Source organism: Coturnix japonica, chromosome 24 (assembly GCF_001577835.2).
Source record: "Coturnix japonica isolate 7356 chromosome 24, Coturnix japonica 2.1, whole genome shotgun sequence".
Classification (NCBI taxonomy): Eukaryota; Metazoa; Chordata; class Aves; order Galliformes; family Phasianidae; genus Coturnix; species Coturnix japonica.
Window position 1 is genome coordinate 3,776,224 of NC_029539.1, and position 21,009 is coordinate 3,797,232.

Sequence of the window (21,009 nt, forward strand, 5' to 3'; positions counted from 1 at the left end):
CATGAAGCAGAGACTCTATTTTGACTTGAACTCATCACCCACACCCTTGGGAAATGAAGACACAGCAGGGGGAGGGAGAACAACAGCAAATAACCTGGTCACCTGGAAGTCAGAATGCTTTAGGATGACACAATATTGCAAAACTTACCTTGAAATTGTGGCCGTTTCCTTGCTGTGCAGGGTGAGCAGTGACGGAGAGTGTGGCACCAAGAGCTCTGTTATAAACCCTAGAACCCTAAGATATAAAGCAGAGTAGCATCATTCCAGGGTCTTCTCCATCACAACAGAATGGAGCAAGGTAGCAAGGCTGGAAAAGCAGCAGCTCTTGCTCTGTGACAGCCATCAGTTGCAATGAGCCATCAGTTGCAACAGGCTTGGCTCACTTGAGTTTGAGTTTCTACAGATCATTGTTCCAGCCTTCAAGAGAACTCAAGATAAACCAACTCCCACAGGGGTTAGTTATTCCTCTATAGGAACTGATGGAGCAATGGGACCTGGCTGACAATTTCACTCAAACACAGCTTTGCTAATTACAACCAATGCTGCACCAGGAAGAAGCCCCACAAACATCTGTCTTCCATTTGGCCAAAAACACCCTTATTTCTCTCCTTTCCTCCTCAGCTGCTGAAAAGAATCTGTGTTTTCTCAGCGTGATGACAGAAGGTAAAGGCTCCATTATAACGTAGGATCACGTTAGCAGCTCAATATGCAATTAAATGTTTCATTTCCCCAATTAATGGAGAAAATAGAGATTTTTGGCTGCTAGAAAACATGGATTTTTCCTCCTCTTTACTAACTCGATGTGAATGCATTATTTCCTGTTGCTTGCTTTGGAACAGCAGATCCCCAACCTCTAAAACAAAACCAGCTAACACAGAGCTCCCTGCAGCTCCAGGGGAAGCACAGCCCTTCCCAGCACATCGATATCTGCAGACACAGCAGGGCAGGGTGCATGGCCTTCAGTTACAGCAGCACCGAGCTGAACCCTTGGTCACACTGCTCAATCTGAATAACAGAGAACAGTGAGATAGAAAACCAGACAGCACCGTAACCCGGCACAGTGTGTCCCACCTGTAGTTAACTAAAGGTTCGGTCAGATGCATCACAGCCAGTGCTCCCATTGTGGCATGCTTTGGCTAATGGAAGCATCAGCCACAAACTAGATGAGCTGCAGTGTATGCTGTGAGCTGTATTTAACCCATAGGCATAGCACGACCTGGCTGCTCTGTGTGTCACAACATCAAGGTGCTGCTGTAGATTTCGTTGGAATTCCTGCCTTCTCAGGGATGAGCCGAAGCTGCCAGGTCTGAAGAGCAAACGAAACTCTGTGCTCACAGTCAGTGAACTCAACTCTTCCTCCATCAAAACACACAGACGCCCCCCACACTGTCCCAACAGCAGCAGGAGAGAACTCTGAGCTCCCAAGCACTTCATTGCCGTTACAGACCCAAAGAGGAGCCATCAACCACAGCACTGCAGAGCTATCAAGTGCTCACACCTGGAGCCAGACACTCCTGCATTGCTTTGCCAATTGATTGCTTTTCCTCTGCTTCCCTTTCTTCCTGCTGTAGCCAAGAGGAACCCCCCCTTAAGGCATAACAAACAGAGGGGAAATAAAAACCAAAAGAACAACACACAAACACACAAACGGAACTTTTTCATTCTAACATAGAACAAATGCTTTTATTGCACCTTTAGAGAAACTGCATAGTCCTAACAAACAGGCTTCCTCCTCCACTTACTCAGAACCCAGTTTGGTTTAAACAACTTTCAAGAGTTCAAACACAATCAGAGGCTGCCAGCAAAAGGAACTCCGAACAAGGCAACGTTTTTTCTTACAGGAAGTTAATTAAAAAGGGGCTGATTCTATGCCTTGCAGTTATCATCACTCATCCAGCACCGAACATCCACCAGAGGTGAGAAACAAGCTCACTTTCAAACCCAAGATGGTAATACACCCCGGGGCAGTTATGCCCTGAACCAGCCAGCTAACACCGCAGCACTCATAAAGCATCCAGCTCCATCCTGTCCCTTGTCACTGCCATTATTTGATTGTGCTTTTCTCAGAGGAAGAATCCTGCTCCTTTTCTTTTGCCAGTTAGAACACAAAAGGGAAATGCTTGTTTAACTCATCTGAAATATGCAGTTGCACACGTGGCTGCACACAACACACAGAGCGAGCGCTGCTGTTCCTCCCAGACAGAAGTTTGGCAAGATCTGAATAAATAAGGCAGCTAATAATTTAGGAAGATGTAAACGTGTCTGATGGATCAATGACAGCCAATAGCTCAGCTCACCAGATAAAACCAAGCCCTTCCTCTGCTGTTGATGCCATTCCCATGGATGTGTGCTTGCTGGACAGCATACAAAGTTGCCACAATAGTAAAGATATCCTCGTCTGGTCCTAAGAAAATGAGGCAGGTGGAACTGCCAGGTACCTGCTGTGCCATATTAGTACAGTGGTTCACATCCTTTGCATTCCAACTTAACATCTTATCTCAAAAGTGCAATATTGCTTTTCAATCGCTCCTATTTACAAAGCACACAGGTCTCAACACGAAATCACCTCTTCCCTTCTGTAAATACCACCTGGCAGGAGGATGCTGTGCACGGATGCTTCACAGTGTGTCACTCCGAGGTGCCAGCTCTGCCATCTACTTCACAGTCACGGTCGAGGCGTCGTGGATGGACTCCATCACTGCTGCAAAGCGGCTGCAGAGATCGTATGGGGAGTTGGGACGGATCTTTGGGGGCTCTTTTAGTATCACCACCTCCGTGGAGCCGTCGAGGAGGCGGGGAAGCAGCTCACCCAGCCTGATCTGCAGGCTTGCTGCAGAGGGAGGAGAGTGATATAATCATAATCAATGGGACTGAAACAGAAATAGCCAGAGGTGCTACAACACTAATTTTAAGATCCTTAAGGAAGTGCTTTAAGCAGCCCCTTCATTCTTTTCTAGTTAAGGCCTAGACACAGCCCTAACCACTAACAGCACGAATAAGGTAATGCAGGTGAGCATTCACCATTCCCTACCGTCCATGTCTTCTCGTCCCAGATAGGAGCACCAGCAGTTTCTCATGACCTCAATGGCATCCATGTCTTCTCTGGAGATGTCAAAGTTGTTAATGAGGTGCACACAGGGGATGATCAGCTCATTCAGGATGCTAATGCCCTCTGCCACGTCAGCTTCCTCGCAGCTTACAAACAGAGATGATGCCACCTCATTCAGCTTCTAGGAGAGGAGAGAGAATCTGAGAAAGCTCTTTAAAAAGCCATCGTGGTCTCCTGATAATCAGCACGCTGTGATAATAGGCACATAGCTCAGCTCCTGGGCTGCTCTCACCCCTCCACAACCCTCCCAAATGGCTTGAGAGCTCCTCCTTTACACACCAAGAGACACTTCCTTCTATACAAGGTGATCAGCGATTCATTCACTCCTCTGTTGGCTCCCTTCTTCAGCAGAGCGGTGTTGCTTTGGTAGGCATAGATCAGGTAGGTCAGGGACTCCTTGTACCTACAAGAAAAGAGTTAGATGTCCAGCTTGCAAGCTCTGGAACTCCAAAATGTGCTTAAACCCATTACAGTGCCTAATTCAAGACAGTTCAGTTTTAGCACAGCAGTCCAAAGGGCCAAGAAGTGATGGCAATTGTACAGCTTCACCGGGATAAAGATGAGGGCATGCTAAGAACAGACACCTCGCTGGTGTACTCAGCACAACCAGGGCTGGCCCTGCATTCAAGGGAGGGCAAACAGCGAGTCAGGAATAAACTATACTGTCCTCCATCACAAAGCTGAATGGAGACTGGCTATCACAGGTCTGAAAGAAGTAGTCCTGCCAAAACAAGCTCCAGCCCAGAAGTAGAGGCTATCTTGTCTAAAGTCACCATTAAAATAAACTTACTTTCTATTCTGGTACAGCTCCAGCCCTGTAAGCAGGTAAACAGACACCTTCCGAAAAAGACTGTAGTCTTCGTGCCATTTCTGTTGAGGAAGAAAACAACGTCAGCGTCACTTCCAACACGTTTTCACACTCTTTCACAACTCACAAGTGTATTGTGAAGAGTTTAAAATTCTCTCAGAAGCCACAAATTGATTCAGTCAACTGCAAACCATCCCTTAAAGCTCAGCTAATTCCCTCCTGCTTTCTATGCATGCACTGCTCTGAACCACATTCCCAGTTTGGGAGACACGAGCTCTGACTGCAAGAAGGCCAAATGTGGCACTTACCTTATACTCCTCCATATTGACCTCATCAGGACCGATCTCTTTCAGTTTATCTCGTGCTACCTTCATAATGCTAATTGACCTGCCCCGCATAGGAAGAGATGAGAAAATGAGAAGGATGGCCTCAGTTGCTTCCAGATGAGAGAAACTTCATCTCGGAACCCACTGAACAAACCTTTCATCGTAGCTGAGGTTCTTGTCTGCAAACTGCTCAAGGAGGGTCCGTTCCACAATCTGCTGGGGAGCATCGTTCTGAAGGAAGTAAATGAGCACATGCTGCAACCGGGCATCGTTCTGAGGGGTTGGGGTCTCTTTGGAAAGGAGATAGAGCCTGGAGTACTCCTCATGGAATGCCTGGCAAGAAAGCACACACACATTGAGACATCCACCCTTTTACCAGTCTGAATGCTGCAGCGGCTGATGTGGAGCCTAAAACTGTCCTAGAATGATGGGATGCCCATTTGGGATAACTATCTCCGCTGCTTAGCTGTGCTCTGCTGGTGACTAGAAGCTCATAAGCATTGGGAACAACGTATTCCAAACTAGAAGCACATGCATCAAACATGAGGTTTTCTGAAGCATCCAGGTATCTGAACGGCTTCCTGAGAGAGTGGGATACACAAAACAAGTTTGGTAATCCTCTTATGTGAGCAAAGGAGTTGTCAACATCAACTGTAATGCTCTTAGATCTGTGAGTTTATCGTCATTTATATTCCCATAGATAAAGAACACAGGAGATTTCGCCCCGTGCTGTATTTTTAACTAAATCTACCTGGTGGTAAAACCATCAGAGCCAACATTTGGCAGCTTGTGTTGTTTCAGATCCCCTCATTCCATGCACTCTTTTCACCTTTTGCAAGGCAAGTTATCATGAGCATGCACATTCCAGAGCTCAACTAATGTCATGAGTGCTCACGTCCTGACAACAGCACCAAGGACGTGCAACAGATGCTGAAAGACAAAGAAAGCCTCACTTTTAAACCCAGACCAAGCGAATTACCAACACTGAAAGAATAAGCAGCACAAACAGCAAAGAGCCTTCTGGGAGAAGGCAGCTCTTACAAGTTGGGATGCAAGGATGTGGCGTTATGCAAGCACAAGCACAACTGCAGGACAGAAAAGCCATTATCTAGAACAACAACTGCTTGGCCCTCTCCCTTCACTTGCTTGGTATGTCTTTATACAAAGCACAGAGCCTTCATATTGCGAACACAGATCTCCATGCTTGTGGAAATGAAGCAGATGAGGATACCTTGACGAGCCCTGCTTCAGACCCATCGCGATCAAAGGTCTGGCGGGCTTTTGCAATAGCCAGGATGACACCTTGCATGGCTGGACTCAGCATCACCTGCCATGGAAAGCAGGAAAAGAAACACAAACGAGAACGAGGAAAACAGTAACAGACAGGAGGAGAAGAGAAAACATGGTGAAGAAAGGAAAGAACTTGGAATGTGAAGAACACCAGCCATAACCCCTCTGCATCCCATTCAGTTTCCCTCACCAACACAAGAGAGCAGTGCATGTGGCAGAGGACTGTGCTAAGTTCATACAGGCAGGCATTAAATAAACTCCATCAGTACCAATCTCTGCATTCCTTTAAGAGAACTCCACTTCTAGAATGTGAAAAGACAACTGTGTGTGTGAGTGAGGTTAACCAGGTTCAACAGACCAGGAGCTGGGATACTCCGAGTTACACTGCGAGTGCTCCATCTCTTCGACACATATAGGACAAAGCTCTGTAGGCACTAAGGAGGTTTGTAAATACATCTAGGACCAATTCAGACACAGAAAGAAGACCTGCATGAACATTGATTGAATGCTTCTACAGAGCTGCTCCTCTGATGGCATTTAGGAAAGAAGCTGCAAAACAAATTGGCCCGACCACTTCTACAGGGGGAAGAATTCACTTTGAAAACAGCACCACTTCCATGACAGACAAGTGAGTCAATCACTACAGAGTCAGAGGTTAGTGATGGACAGCAATTAGTGCCTGCACTGGGAGCTGTACCTCCTCGTTATATCCATCTGCATCAGATCTAACAGGAACCTTCCCCACACTGGGGATTTCCACTTCTGAGATCTGTGAGCTACTTTGGGCAGCAGACTCTGTTTCTTTCACATCCTGAGGTTGTTCTGCCTGAACTGTAAAGGCTGTTTCACCAGGTTGGGCCTTCATTGGTTCTACCTCCTTTGGCTGTGGCCGAGAAGAAAAAGAAAAAGGATAAGAAAAACAAAAGCAAAATAGAGGAAAGCAGAAGATGGGCTGAAATAAACGCGGCACAGCTACAGAACCACAAGGAAATGAAAAAGCCAGGGTGTGGATTGAGAAATATAACACACAGACAGCAGCTGGTCGCTCCCTGGGCTGTGTCCTTACCTCGCAGAGTGCTGCCTCCACACCTTTCTTCTCATAGACATCAGCTGCATTAGCAATAGCTTTGGCAGTCTGCTCCTTTGCAATCATGGCGTGCTCTGAGGACAGAGAGCGCAGGCTCTGCTCGTGGGCTGCAGGTAGATCTGTCATGGGAGAGATGTGGTGTGAGCAAGAACTGCAGAGCTCAGTCCAAATGCACAGAGTAAAAGGTGAACAGAAGTACACGAGGGTGAAGCAGCTCTCTCATGTCTCATAAGCATCCACACCAACTTCTTTATCTGTACACAGCACCCCACAATCACACACGTTAGAAATGATCACCCACCTTGTTATGTGGCCCTTAATGAGATGGAACCATCTACCAGAAGTGCACATCCTTAGGAATTACAGCCCAAGATAAAGTAATGGCTTCATTAACACCTTAAACTGCTGCACCACCAGATGATGTGATACAAGAAGCTAATTTAACACTGTGTCCGAGTCTGGATTGAGCTGCTCAGTTCCATCAAAATACAATATCACAATGAGCATTTGCTCTCCATTGTATCTTCTTTCCCTGTCTCGTTCTATAATGTTTTGGAGCACTTCTGTGCATGACTGAACAGCCATCCCACATGAACCTGATCCATCGTGGGCTCATGCACACACACCCCATGAAGCCTTTTCAGAGGCTGCTTCTGCTGACAAGCCTGGAAACACAACTGTGCAAAAACAGGAGAGCAGCCTTTTGTATTGCCAGGACACAGCTCCCACCAGCACCTCTGCTACTTCAACAGCCCCTTAAACACCCCCATATTAAACAAGGCTCCACAGCAGTGATCTTTCTGACCATTCATTTCAACACAGCTTGCAAAATCAGACGTGGCATCACCTAGACCCGACTCAGGAGAGAGCTCTTGAGATTCAGAAGAAGTTGAAGGTATCTTGCAAGACTGTTCCTCCTCCCACTCCTCTGCCTCCTGCTCCAGCCGCCAGTTGTCCTCTTGGATGTAACGCCTCAGCTCTGGGGGCAAAGCCTCCACCTCCTCCTGGAGCTGCATGAGCTCTGAGCCTTCACCTTCACCTGGAAGAAGGTCAGAAACAGGCCTGTACCCAAAGGCTACCACTGTACAGAGAGCAGCACTCAAGCTGCTTGCAGGCACAGTAAGGCTTGAGACAACATATCTACAGCATCATATAAAAGCAGGGAGCCAATGTGGGCTCCTAAGTATGAATTCTGTGCTGGATTCAATTCAATCTACTTCAATACCAACATCTGAAATAACACAAAACCCACCCAACATCAGCTTTCGACAAGTCTTAAGACTATGCAAAGTGAATGACAATTCCCTCTATCAGAGCCATCTTTCTTTGTGCCCATGTTGTAAAAGAAAGCAGCAGAAATGGTATCAAATAGAAGAGAAAACAATTTATGGGTCCAGAAACAGACCCGTCACAAAGAACAGCTTCCAAATTCTCATCAGCAATGTTTAGCAATGAACAGAACGACAGTCCTCTATTGTTTGCTGCTATTGATTACATCAAAATGAAGCACGCATGAAATTATTAGGTTCCTCTCCAGCTGCTGGCCATGTATAGTGCCACGTGCACAATAATTCATCCATGTAACTATTTATATGCTGGCAATTGCAAACAGGCTTGCAGGGCTAAGCCACGACCACCAATAATTCATCTCACGTAATAGAGAACGCTGTGTAACCAAAGACTCCATGTGGGTTCAGGGTGATGATATCACTAAAGATTAAGTCAGATACGAGGCAAAAAGAGAGCTTGAATACACAGTGTTGTATTAGCACAGTTTTAACTTCAGTTTTCCCCTTTTTCCTCTATTAAAGACTCAAAAGAACAGCAATGGAACAAACTACTTTATGGATATGTTGGGTGAATTATCTTCTAAGCATCTGCTCACTGCCTGGCCAGCTCCTACAACAAGAGGTCTGAATATGAGGCAACAAATACAGTCATTACACTCAGCTATCTGTCCAAAACACTGCAGCCAGATGTGAGCAGGACAAGCTGGCTGTGCTCCATAGATGGTCCTTTCTCCAAGTTGTAGCCCCTTTCCTGCTGCTCTCACTACTTCTGCATCTGCAGACAGGGGGTAACGCCATAACACACAGACACCAAGATACCTGGTAATGATGCAGGTTAGACAGAATACAATGCATCAGAGTCAAAACAGCTTTAGTTCCCCTACCTGCAGCAACATGGGACACCTTATCGCTGATGTACATCAGGCAGTAAGCGCTGGCATTCCTCAGGCCACCAAATGAATCTCTCTCCAGCTCTTCCCATGACGATTCTGTCACTGAGATGTCATTGTATTTCAACCAGCTTTTCCGAGACTGGTCATATACGAAGGCCCAGTAGTGACCAGCATTTGCTTGCCCTTCATGCACCAAGACAGCGTGTAAATGATAGGGAACCTGCAAGATCAGATGGACAGAGCTTTCAGACTCACTTTTAGTAAAGGAATCTGTCTGATCTTCATGAAGATGATGTAAAATACATTCACAGCCATTGCCTTGTGCAAGAATTGATTCACACACGCGATTTACTGCTAAGAGCTGGTTTTTAATGGCAAAAACGTTAGGATTTGTTCTAAAAGAAAATGTAATTTAACCTCTATTGTAACACTGGGATCTTCCCAACATACAGGAAAGTGGGTAATTTGAACTGACAAGTAATGGTGCACTATCAGCATCATCAGTTTAATATTTACTACATGAAGTGGCATCTCCTACCTGCTGGAGGTGGGGGTCGCTGTACATTTCATCAATGGATAGGCTGATTCTGGCAATGGACTCCTTCAAATCTGCCAAGGACACCATGAATTACAAAGAAATACCTGAAAACGCCACCATTAACAGAAAGCTTGAAGCCAGGCAGTAACTACAGAATGCACCAAACAGCAGAGCTGAAACCCATACATGGTTATTTGATGGTAGATGTAAAGCTGGTGGATATACCAATATAACATCTACCTCAAAACATACAAACGAGTTGTTTTTAGATGAGCACAAAGACCTGAAGGTGCAGCTCAGGATTCATTCAGCTGAAGCAACAGAGGGGGATTCAGGCTGGCAATAAAACACAAAAATCACAACCAACGTTTAGGGCTGACCTCGCACATCTTGCTCGATCTCCTTCCTCCATCGCTGCAGACACGTTGTCACCAGGTTCATCTCTTCCTCAGAAGCCACGTGAGGAGCAGGACAGTCTGATATCTCTGCTGGTGGACCAGAAGGCTGCAGAGGTGTGTTCAGCTGCTGCTGTGGTGAGGAATTTGCCAGCAGGGCAGCTTCATCTTCAGGCTCACCATCCTTTCCATCAAACACGCTGCAAAGCAAAAGCCAACTGTAAGCTGAGCAGCCTCATCATCAGCCTATACTGCAGTAACATAACAGTTAATGATAGACAAAACCAGTAGAACTTAGCTGAAAGTTAACATGTCCAAAAAATGGCTTTTACTTCCATTTACCAACCTGTCAGGCTGTGAAGGCGTCCCCAGAATGAGTGACTCGCCCTGGGACTGCCTGTCCATCATCTGAGAGTCCTCAGTAGAAGATACACAAGCAGAGGACACAGCTCCAGCAGGCTTCGTAGTGACGAACTCCAGAACGTATTGCAGCATGTCAGGCAGTGGGAAGCGTGCAGGGCCAGAGCCATACTTCATATACCTAAAATGACAGAGCAAAACATTCCTTTAACAAAGAAATAGAGCTGTCTGGTTAAACTTGAGACAAACAACAAACAGGCAACTACAAACCTGGCTGTGACACCACTTATTTACAGATAGAACATTTCTTTTTAGGTCTGTTTGGAAAATACATTTGGTATCAGATAACCTTAGGATGCATTTGCCCATGGAACATCCCAAAGCTGCCATTCTGGGATCCCACCAGGCACTACTTACATATTTCTCAACCATTTCTATTCATTAAATGAAAGCCTGTGCTGCTGCTTTTTTGATAGATAAAGCCTTAGCTCCAAACAATTCCTCCACTTTGTGTGAAGGAACACAACGCAAAAGTAGCTGTAGCTGACTGCTCACCTTTCCAATTTCTGTTGCAGAATCAGCATTTTCTCCTTCAATTTCTTCATTTCTTCTCTCTTTGTCTGAATAAGCTCTTTGCTGCAGTAGAGGTACCTAAACAGGCAACAAAGAGCCTCATCGTGGGCTTAAGTACTTCACAATCCATCCTTGTTTGCCAGCTTTCAACACGCTGTGCAAGAGAGTAACTCACCTGTCCATATAAATAGTCTGAGGGAATTCCAGCTTTGTGTGGATCTTCTCTGGCTGTCCCAGGGATTGATTGAACTCAAATCGGGAGAGTTCAAAAGTCAGCACAGGAGGGAGTTTGGTGAACCAGCGCTGCAACAGAAGCAGAAGCACCCCCAAGGGGGACTTGTTTTAAGATGACTGCTCAGCATCACGTCTCAAACCCATCCTAAACATCTCTCAATACTGGATGTAGGTTGTGTTTATGGAGTGACTAGGCAGAAAACTGAACTACATGAGATTAAACTCTGTGCTTCCAGCTTATGTTTTTACCCCCAAGCAGCCTCCAAACTGCCTTAAGGAAGTTCATTTTCATTGCCTGACACATCCAGCTCCACAGCTTACTAACTAAAAGTTACAACATCAGCTCTGCATGTCACAGCCTCCAACAGACAGCTGCTTCCCAACATACATCACATGCAATGATGAGTAACAAGACAAGAGTCCTCAAGCAGCGCCTTATTCCTTATCATCTCTGTTTCTAAACTACCCCATCCAGGAGATTCAGACAAGAAATCCACTACCCATACATTTAATAGACTGTTGCAAAGAGCCACAGAAGAAGAAAGACTCATAGTTAAACTTCTCTTTCCACTGCCTTTCTGGGCTCATAGCATCACAAGCACCCCCAAGTACTCTCCACCTACCTGACACAGCACTCACTGTGAACACAATGAGGGCATTTTCCTTTGCACGATTCACATCTCACACCCCCCCCCATAGCAAATCTGCCCCACACCAAAGGGCCACAGCACTTTTTAGATCTAAGATATTTACAGTGGAGGTGATTGGGTTGTTTTTTTAAATGCTTTTTAAAGCAGTTAGCAAAGGGAAAGCCTTGAACAAGACAACATAAAAATAGAGAAGGAAAGATTTTCACACCTACCACCAAGGGAAAGACTTAGGTTCTGATTAACCCCACTGATGCTTTGATGCACTCACTCACACAACAAAACACACCTTCTCCTCTATGCCCCCTATCATGTCCTCCTAGGAAGTAACAACACATTTTCCACTTGTTTTCCCAGAACAAAAACACTTTTCTCTGTCTCTTCTAAGCCAGACACCTCTGTGCATGTCTCAAACCAACCTTCAGCTGCTCTTAATACACACAGGATGCTGAATGCAATGGGACATCTCAGCTTTCTACTTTGCTGCGTTTATGACTGGTTTGTGATTTGTGGGTTTAAAGAAGAGAGGAAAAAATACATAAAGAAAAAGGAAATCAAATAAATCAGCACAGTCAGAAGAGTGAAAATGAGAAGAACACACACTGTAATAGGGAGAAAGATACAAATTCCAAATGGCATACCATAGAGATAAGCACTGTACTTTTACCCTCCGAAAATAAGGAGGCAGTGGTTCTCCCCCTACTCAGGTACAGGTAGGCTTCAACAGAAAGAGAGAGACTTTATCACACTTGCATCAGAAGCATACGGTTACCTTTTTATCTTAAAACAAAGCCCCTGAATTGGTTATACAGGACAACACATCTTTACAAACAAGCAGACTCAGCATCTCACAGCTGACGTACAGCAACGTGAGATCCCAGGCAGCCAGAAAACATCGCTGTGTTCAATCATAGACTGTTTGCAATTGCCATTTACAGTTAGCACGCTATGCTGAGACACACCTGTGCTACACACATTGAGTTTTACTTTAGGAAGCAACCGAAAGCTCAACAACAAAACTTCCAACTAACCTCCTGTACATATTTCACTGACTGAGATGCTGTCTCCTCATCCATCTCTCCCTCCACCATGGCTCCTTCCAAGCACTCATTCAAGTTTCGATAACCATTTACCTGAAGGGGATACTGACCAAAGGTTTCGATCTTGGAAAAAGTATTGCCTGAATGATGAAAACGATACAAAACCCCATGAACTAACTGCAGTGAGCAAAGCAACTCCCATTAACACAAGAGGTTGTTGTAAACACTGGGTTAGATGCATTAAATGAAGAGCTCATAGCTCTCTATGCACATCTCTCAGGGTAAGCCTCCTCCTATACGAGTGCTTTCAAATACGTGAGCACTTAAGAGTATTAAACATTATCAGAAGATGTATTATATAAATGTTAAAGACAATTCTATAAGGAAAAAAGACTATTTGCAGGTTTACTGTGACAATGAAAATCCAGGCAATTCCAACAAAGGTGTGCAATAAAAACACGCATCAGTATTGCTGTACATCAAAGCACCCAAAGGATTTAAAAGGTGGAATTATCAGAACCTTCACTCACCCTCATGGACACCTTCAGTCAAGAAAGTCCCATAGAAAAGTTGGACCATTGGGTTTTCAGATTTATCTCCAGGGCTTCTGGTTCAGAAAGAAAAAAAAGCACTGAATTTATTTGCAGGTCACTGTATGGTGATAATAATGAAAAGATGGGAGTAGTAAATATTATTTACAGGAAAAACTCACCCGTATGGAAACCTTCAGTCTGCTGGGAACAGCTGAGGCAATCTGCACCAAGGAGCAACCTCCAAGAGATGCTGCCTTAGTGGTGGTCAGCCCTTAAATGAGGTCTCAGAGGAGGTAGAGTCCAGCTCCAGCCCTCCCGGGAGCACAGCTCCATTACTCTCACCTGTGCTCCCGCAGCTGACCCCACACTTGCCTCAGCTGATTAATCAGAGGTTCAGGCTGTGATTACCAATCTCCCATACAGTCACAAAACAAAAAGTCCTAACTCATCATCCAGCCCTCAGCTTGGGAATCTTTCTATGATCAAAAGCAATGCTTTTATCTCAGCACAGAACACAGAGGAAGCTCGTCATATGTTCTCATACTCAAAAGCACACTGGAATACTTATGTTGGCAAGGAAGAAAATATGCAGACACTGTCTTATGGAAACACAGCTCCTAAAAGCCACATCTATTTGTATACCAGCCTGCAGAGTTCCCTTAGAGCTGATGTGGCCTTGAATGCAGTCTTAGACTCAGGCAAGATATAGATCTAACGCTCTATAAGCATATTTCAGGCTGAAGGGGGATCACCACCAGCCAGCAAGCAAGTTTTCCTTAGTTCCCATCTCATGCACTAAGCAGTCACATCTAAAATCTGTTTCTCCTCAGCGACAGGTCAAATTCCTGGTATCTTCAAAAACTCACTTGACATTCACAGCGAGTTGGAATGCATCTTCCAGCCAGTCCAGCAGTTTGTGTGTAAACTCGCTCACATCTTGCTGCAAGAGAGACAGAGAGTCAAACACACAGAGCAGAAAGTGGTTTCATGCTGCTGTACCCACACAACCCAAAGACAGTTGTCTGCCTGCTGCCAAACACACCAAGAGACCTCTGGAAAGGAAAGGATGCAACCACACAGGGTTCCTCTTTTATCAAGTGCTGGTTCTGTAACATGGTTTTACCTGCTGCTCCTCTGTTGATTTAAATGCATCCCTTAAGAGTTCCAGTGCTGCAGAAGGGTCCACAAACTTCCGACGTGTTCCCAGCATTAAAGCAAATAGACATTGAAGTTCTTGCATGAATGCAATATTTCTTTTACCCTGCAACACAAAAAGAAGACAAACCCTTCCTGCACTGTAAACCAGGTGCTGCAGAATACCACATACACAGAACAACCAGCTGCCCAGAGCCACATCCAACCCAGCCTTGAATGCCTGCAGGGATGGGGCATCCACAGCCTCATTGGGCAACCTGTTGCAGTGTGTCACCACCCTCTATGTGAAAACACTACACTCAAACACCAGTTCTTCTATGATGAACATGAACAAAAATAACAACCTGGAGCTGCCAAATAAGCTTTAGGCAGCAGGTTTCTCCTGCCCCTCACTTAGAGGAAAGCTTGATGGGAATCATTCAGTTCGTCTGTTTTTTCTTTCTAGTGATTCTGTCTTTAAAAAAGCAGCTCGATGGTTAAGAAGTCATTAATACAGGGAGGTCTAAGATAGCCTGTTCCCAATGTAATCTGCTGGAAGAAATAAAGCAGGGTAGCACAAGAGGGAAACATCAGAACTTTACATGAAGAAAACTCACAGTGCGCGTCCGACAGCTCTCAAGTGCACTGGGTGGGAAGGAATAGCTGAGCACCAACCTCCGGAACTGCGGCAACTGGAAAAGAGACTGAAAGGAATGGAGAGAGAAACAGCCATCAGCATCTCCACATTGCTGACTCACTGCAGTTTGATGCACCCCACAGCCTTCCCTGTTCTCATTCTCCCTTGGCCTCAGGACACTAAGAAAGCACTTAAGTGAGCAGCCGGAGTGGCAGAGCAGCACAGCCCTACCTCATGGATTCCTTGTGCTCCTCCCATCCTTAGGCTATAAAACTGGCTTAGGAAGAAGTATAAGGAAAAGCACACAGGAGCAAGTGACACAGAGAAAGGAGCCCAAGTGCAGCTACTTTACCTCCTCTCAAGGATGGGGAGCCAATGGATCAGCATTTATCTGCTGATGTGAAATGGTTACAAGAGACAAACGTGCCCAGTTCCACTTACTGTTGTCTCTTCTTGTTTAGGCTATCACTGATAATATACACCGCTGAGCTGCTTATTAGTCCCAATGTCTGTGCCACTGTATCCCATTAAGCAGAACCTGATACCCCACGTATTACGGAGCTAACAATAACATCACTATAATTACATCATCAGTTCCAATCAAGTTTCTGTCATTCAATAAGCACTTGTACATCAATGCACCAAGAAAGACCGATTGCACACATGCACACGGACTATATGCATCCATATCTTTTAATGCAAAGTCTCCATTTAAGTGCTCTTCTGGCAGAGGAAATCTTAATTATGTAAAATAAAGATATTCTTTATCTCTCCCTGAGGACACACGTCAGCACATCATGTTTAATGTTAAATTCTAAGTGATATAGACATATTGTCTCCAAGACTACAGCGGTGATAGAAGAACCCCACCACCACATTACCTGTATGACAGCACTAAACCAACACGTGTTGCCGATGTTCTTCATCCCAACGGGCCAATCACCCACTCTTTTCCAGTCGCTCTGTTTGGAATTCTCTCCCCAGACTTCACAGCGTTTCCTTTTGGAGCGATTTTTGCTTTCAGGAGAATGAACCTCCTGCGGTCTGTCACAACACAGGAAGGTCAATGAGAAATACCACCTCCTCTGGGCCTTGCACCCCAGCCATGGACAGGATGCATTCAGCTATCAGGCAGCACCTGGCACTACAGACAACACGCATCTCATCCTAAAACATCTCAGCTCTGAACCTACAGCATCACCAACCTCTCAGCAGCGCGAGCTTTTGGTGATTCCAGCTGTCTGTAGGCAACAGCTGAGTGGTCTCCTTTCTTTTCAGGGTCGAATGCAGCACCACCTGGAGGTAGGACAGCATTCAGATCAATCTTCCATCACCAGTGGGTAAATGTTTCCTCTAAAAAGAGACTTCTAGAAAACATTACACTCCACCAACATGATTTTTAACCTCATAAAGATTTTCCTAGCAAAAAAAAGAACCCCAGAAATTTCAATACAAATTCTGTTAGCTTGGCTCACACTATAAAATCAAAGCTCCCATTAAGTGCACTTGATTAGGATTACGCAGCCATGATTTCCTTACATCCCAATTCAGAGCTAGTGGGAATGCTCCAAACCTGTTGAGATAATGAATCAGGACCCCCAGCTGCTGCTTGTATTTGCTACGCCTTGACACCAGTGCTGACAACTGACACTGTGTTAAGAAATAAAGGGTTTTCATTGAATACAATCTGCATGTTTATATACAATCAGCTTCCTTTGGTTGTTTCAGGATGCTCAGCTAACTGAGCTACAGAAGAGATGGGAAAGGAAAATAAGCAGCTCTGGAACAGGCTGAAGCCTCAGACAGCAGAACAAAGTGCTTCCTTTCTGATTCAGCTCCTCCTTCATCAAGAAATACTAAACACAGTCAGAATAAACCCTCCAGAAGCATGAAACCTGCTTGAAAAAGGGTTCCACCCAATCCATGTATTTGATAGAGGCTGCTGATGTGCATTCTTGCTCCCCTTCCTTAAACTGGCACTTTGCTGACCCAAAGGTGAGCAGGTTCTAGGAAAGCCTTCCCAACACCAAAGTGCTTCCTGCCAGTTTAGTTCCCCACACAAGGAAAATCAGAACAGGAGGGATTCCAGCAGGAGCACCAACACGTCCCCTTTCAGCTCAGGTGACACAATGAGCCTTCAGGAGACCCAGCATGAGCAGAGATGGGCTCTTACCTTGTGGGGGCTCTTTGCCCACTGCGCTGCCTTCCCAAGAGGACGGCTCTGCAGCAGTTGTGTTCTGAACAGGCTCCTGATCACGCTCCTCTGTGAGGACGATAAGTGCTTCCATCAGGTTCCCCTTAGCAGCCTAGGAGAAAGACAAGGAAAAAATCCATAGTTATTCACCTGCATTTGTATGAAATTCAATGCATCCGTGGCAAAGACAGGCGCGCTGGCTCCAGCTTGGCTTCCTCTGGCCATCAGAGAAAGCCATCTATCTATTGGTGACAAGTAGCAGTAAAAACAAAAACAATAAGGGCTAAAACTTATCTGATGGAAAGCACTTTGCCTTTATTACTAGGACAATATAGACTCCATTATCTAATTTCATTTCCCTCGCTAGAGATTCAAGTAGCTGTTGGTCTGCAGTGCACCAAAGCACGTGGCCACAGGGCCATGTTCATTCTCTATCTCATTTTATACCACAAAGTTAAGTGTTAAACTCCTTTCAGTCCATGTTTGTTAACACTTTGTGGGCATTACTTCCCTGTTATCATCAACAACTCTCTATGTATACAAACAATGCAACTCATCTCTTGCCCATACATCTCAGGGCAATGATCAAAACACTCTGCATCACCATCACAGGCCACACAATGGCTTCCCTACCTTCTTACCAGCCCACAGAAAGGCCTGCACACACCAGCCCTGAGTTATGCTATAAGAGAACCTGGACTTGCCTGATACAACACCATCAGCCTCCTTTCAAAAGGACACTGACAGCACATACAAACCTTGAGAGCAGCGTGAAGGAAATCAGCATCCTGAATTCCTGTTATCTCTTTCATCTTGTTTAAAACCTGGTAATCCTGCAGTCAAGAAACAAAGAAACCTCCTGTTAAAAGGTGACCAGGACCACATCAACCCATCCCTAAAACATCTGCCATCCTCACAATGAAGCATTTGTTCTTTCTTTCCCATTGACGGGTGGACATGGAAACTCACTCACACAGACAGCACCACTAACATCAGTCTGAACACCACTCTTAGTTTCTGCTATTTCCAGCCTAACTTACAACCTGTTGTATGTTCAGGAGCATGCTGGCAGGCCCTGGCAGCCCTCTCCCCAAGCCCAGCATGTGCAACAGGACATATAAGGCTCCCCGTGGGCTGCTGGGGGCTATTTTAAGCCTGGCTGCACATGCCACTTGTGCACGTCACCTCTCACTCACAATGAGGTGACAGAAGAAGGGCCCAAGAGGCTTCCATCGCTTTTCTTACCCACATCAAGGGAGCTCCAGGCTTGGGCAGGTCATTGCACAGCCAGCAACGTGTTCTTCCTTAAGAAAACCTCTCTAATTATTTTCTTGACTTCTGGAAGGATTTAGGGGGATGTTGAGTAAAAAGCAGCCTTGGTTTGGCCACACAAAATGTCCAAGGAGGGACACAAAGAAGCCACAATTACAGAGCAGTGAAAGATATTTTGCTCCAGGCATTCATTGCCCAGAAGGTAACAAAGCTGAGGAATGCACTCAAGGTCAATAGAACAAGATCAGCACGTGTGCTACAGAAGTCAATATCCCAAAGGGCCTGCACTTGATAAGAGCCCTATGTGTCTGCATGCATTGCTGGATAGAGGTTTGCACCAACAGCAGGAGCTCCTTGTGCAACACACACACACACACCTGGGGTGCTCCAGCTCAGCATGATGAGAACTGCACACCCAGAAGCCTCAGGACAGGAAAACTCCCAGCACATTAATTATACCACGCTGCTAATTTCCCACCTCCACGCTGTATTCTGGTTGCATAACCCCACCTGATGCTGCAGGGCATGTCTTTCCATTGGAGAGGAAGCCACATTGCAAAACCACATCACAACAGTGCAATCCAAGGGAGGACAGGGAGTGGTTATTCAGGACCTTTCCTTCTTCACCAAGAGAAGAACTCACAGAGTAAACACAGTCAAACTAATTACCAGCCCACAGCTTCACATCACCACTTAATAAATGGTTTGCATGGGCTGTTTCATTCATAAGAAACACATGCTGTGGCTGGGAATCACGCTCTGCACCTCTGATGTGTGAAGTATGGAGGGGAGCACTATTGGTTTTGGTTTGTCTCATTGCTTTTTGGGTTACGCTCCGTGGTCCTTTAAAGCAAACCAGCCTTTAGGGCTCAGAATGACAGCAGGAGCTGAAGGCTGGCTGCAAAAAGAGCAAAAGCAAAGAATAAATGCAACACGTTGGAAAAATAGGAGTCACACCAGCAGTGATATTGGTGTTAAGAGTCTGGAAACAACAGACAAGGCTGAAAAGGGGCTGGGAGAGAGGGAGGGAATGGAGATAATAATGACATGGCCAGCTAACGAGCGATAACAGCAGCAGCTCTGCTGCTTTCCTTTGCACCCTATGAATCTCAGCATGCAGCAATGGTTGGACTGGGGGAGAAACTGAGAGCAGGGACAGATGCAAACGTGGAGCATCAGTGAGCAGCGTGGATGGGAGCCCACAACCTTCAGCCACAGCAACTCAGCCGTGCTTTGTATCCCAGTGGGAAAATGGATGTGAGATCCCATAGTCCCCATAGATCCCCACAGAGACCCCATAGTCCCCATAGAGACCCCATAGATCAGGTTGCCCATGGCCCCGTCCAACCTGGCCTTGAACACCTCCAAGTTCGGGGCATCCACAACCTCCCTGTGCAGCCTGTTCCAGGCCCTAACCACTCTCCTAGTGAAGAACTTCCCCCTGACATCCAACCTAAATCTTCCCTCTTTTAACTTAAAACCATTTCCCCTATGATGAGCCCACATCCCTGTGCATGCAGTGTCTGTGTGCGCGGCATCCCTCTGCACAGTGCATACACTGTGTCCCTGTGCATGCTGTGTGTGTGCTGTGCACACTGCATCCCTATAAACCCTCTGTGTATTCCACCCCATGCATGCATGCAGCATCCCAATGCAAGCAGCGTCCCTATGCATGCTATATCTCTATGCACGTGATGCAAGCGCTGTGTCCCTGTGCATGCCATATCCCCACTCCACGTGCTGTATCCCTTTGCACTCTGTGTGTGCTATATCCCCATACATCCTATATATGAGCCCACCCCGCACCCACCCACCCCCCCCCCCCCCCCCCCCCCCCCCCCCCCCATCCCCCCCCCCCCCCCCCAACGCCCTCTCACCGCCTCGAGGCCGCCGGTACCGCCGTTCTGGGCCTGCAGTTCGGCCGTCATCCCTCCGGACCGAACCGAACCGAACCGAACCCCCCCCCTCCACCCCCCAGCACCGAGGGGTCGCACCGCCCGCCCGCCTCACCGCCTCCCTGCTGCGCATGCGCCGCCCAGCAACGGGGAGGGGCGGGGGGCGGGGATGCTCCGTTGCAGCTTTAAGGTGCGTGCAATGCATAGAACGAGCCTTAATAATAATAATATTAATAATAATAATGAGCCTTGAAGTCAGGTGCATGCAATGCACGGCATATAGGACCTCTGTTGCACATCAGGGCAGGGGTGCTCTGATAAACCCTCATTTGTGTGACTTTTGCTTAGGACGAGGCTGAGATGAGATCTCATTTAGTTTCCTGCTGGATCTGGGATGCAAAGCATCTCATCACAAGGGCTGTCAGCAGCTCACCCAGCCCCGGCTGCACACACACATACACACAGGACAAGGCAGATGAGATTTCAGCATTGCACATTGGCAATTTGCTTCGGCCCAATGACCTGGCGGGGCTCAGCTCCCATGGGGGCTGAAGCCAAATTCCTTCTTTGCATCTATGGAGGAGCACTCAGGAACGTGTCACATGCAATTGCAGCTCCTCGTTTCTCCGGCTGCTTGGAACATCGTTGCAGGTGTGGGAGCATCAGCGCAGCCTCTTAAGGGTCAATCTTGGCTCCAAGCACGAGAGAAAAAAGCATTTGAGCTGTATCTGTAGGGATGTTTTCAAAAGGAGAGT

At 46.3% G+C, this 21,009-nt stretch overlaps 1 protein-coding gene across 9 annotated transcripts; it reads right to left on the bottom strand.

Annotated features, from left to right (window-relative positions):
- Positions 1-1,651: 1,651 nt before the first annotated feature.
- On the bottom strand, positions 1,652-20,366 carry USP28 (ubiquitin specific peptidase 28). Of its 9 annotated transcripts, none has more exons than XM_015883855.2 (26): positions 20,237-20,366; positions 17,846-17,920; positions 17,067-17,199; positions 16,099-16,189; positions 15,775-15,937; positions 14,874-14,960; positions 14,246-14,383; positions 13,989-14,062; positions 13,120-13,196; positions 12,581-12,729; positions 10,844-10,971; positions 10,651-10,746; positions 10,082-10,276; positions 9,721-9,935; positions 9,341-9,411; positions 8,794-9,022; positions 7,468-7,659; positions 6,600-6,739; positions 6,231-6,416; positions 5,475-5,570; positions 4,398-4,576; positions 4,226-4,304; positions 3,900-3,979; positions 3,389-3,512; positions 3,032-3,227; positions 1,652-2,830 (listed from the first exon to the last, which is right to left on the bottom strand). In XM_015883855.2, the coding sequence occupies exons 1-26, from the start codon at positions 20,285-20,287 to the stop codon at positions 2,655-2,657; spliced, it is 3,420 nt and encodes a 1,139-aa protein (XP_015739341.1). In that variant the 5' UTR covers positions 20,288-20,366; the 3' UTR covers positions 1,652-2,654. The 9 variants fall into 9 exon arrangements, with proteins under 9 accessions (XP_015739341.1, XP_015739340.1, XP_015739342.1 ...); XM_015883854.1 differs by having other exon boundaries at positions 3,032-3,230; XM_015883856.2 differs by lacking the exon at positions 20,237-20,366 and adding an exon at positions 18,333-18,357 and having other exon boundaries at positions 3,032-3,230.
- Positions 20,367-21,009: the final 643 nt, after the last annotated feature.

What these genes read in the sequence shown, in the direction of transcription:
- USP28 (XM_015883854.1), bottom strand. Translation starts at nt 20,287, where the DNA reads ATGACGGCCGAACTGCAGGCCCAGAACGGCGGTACCGGCGGCCTCGAG. An exon ending in CAGACTATTTATATGGACAG is followed by an intron (nt 10,747 to 10,843) that starts GTGAGTTACTCT and finishes TTGCCTGTTTAG; the next exon opens with GTACCTCTACTGCAGCAAAG. An exon ending in CTGAAGCAGGGCTCGTCAAG is followed by an intron (nt 4,577 to 5,474) that starts GTATCCTCATCT and finishes CTTTCTTGCCAG; the next exon opens with GCATTCCATGAGGAGTACTC.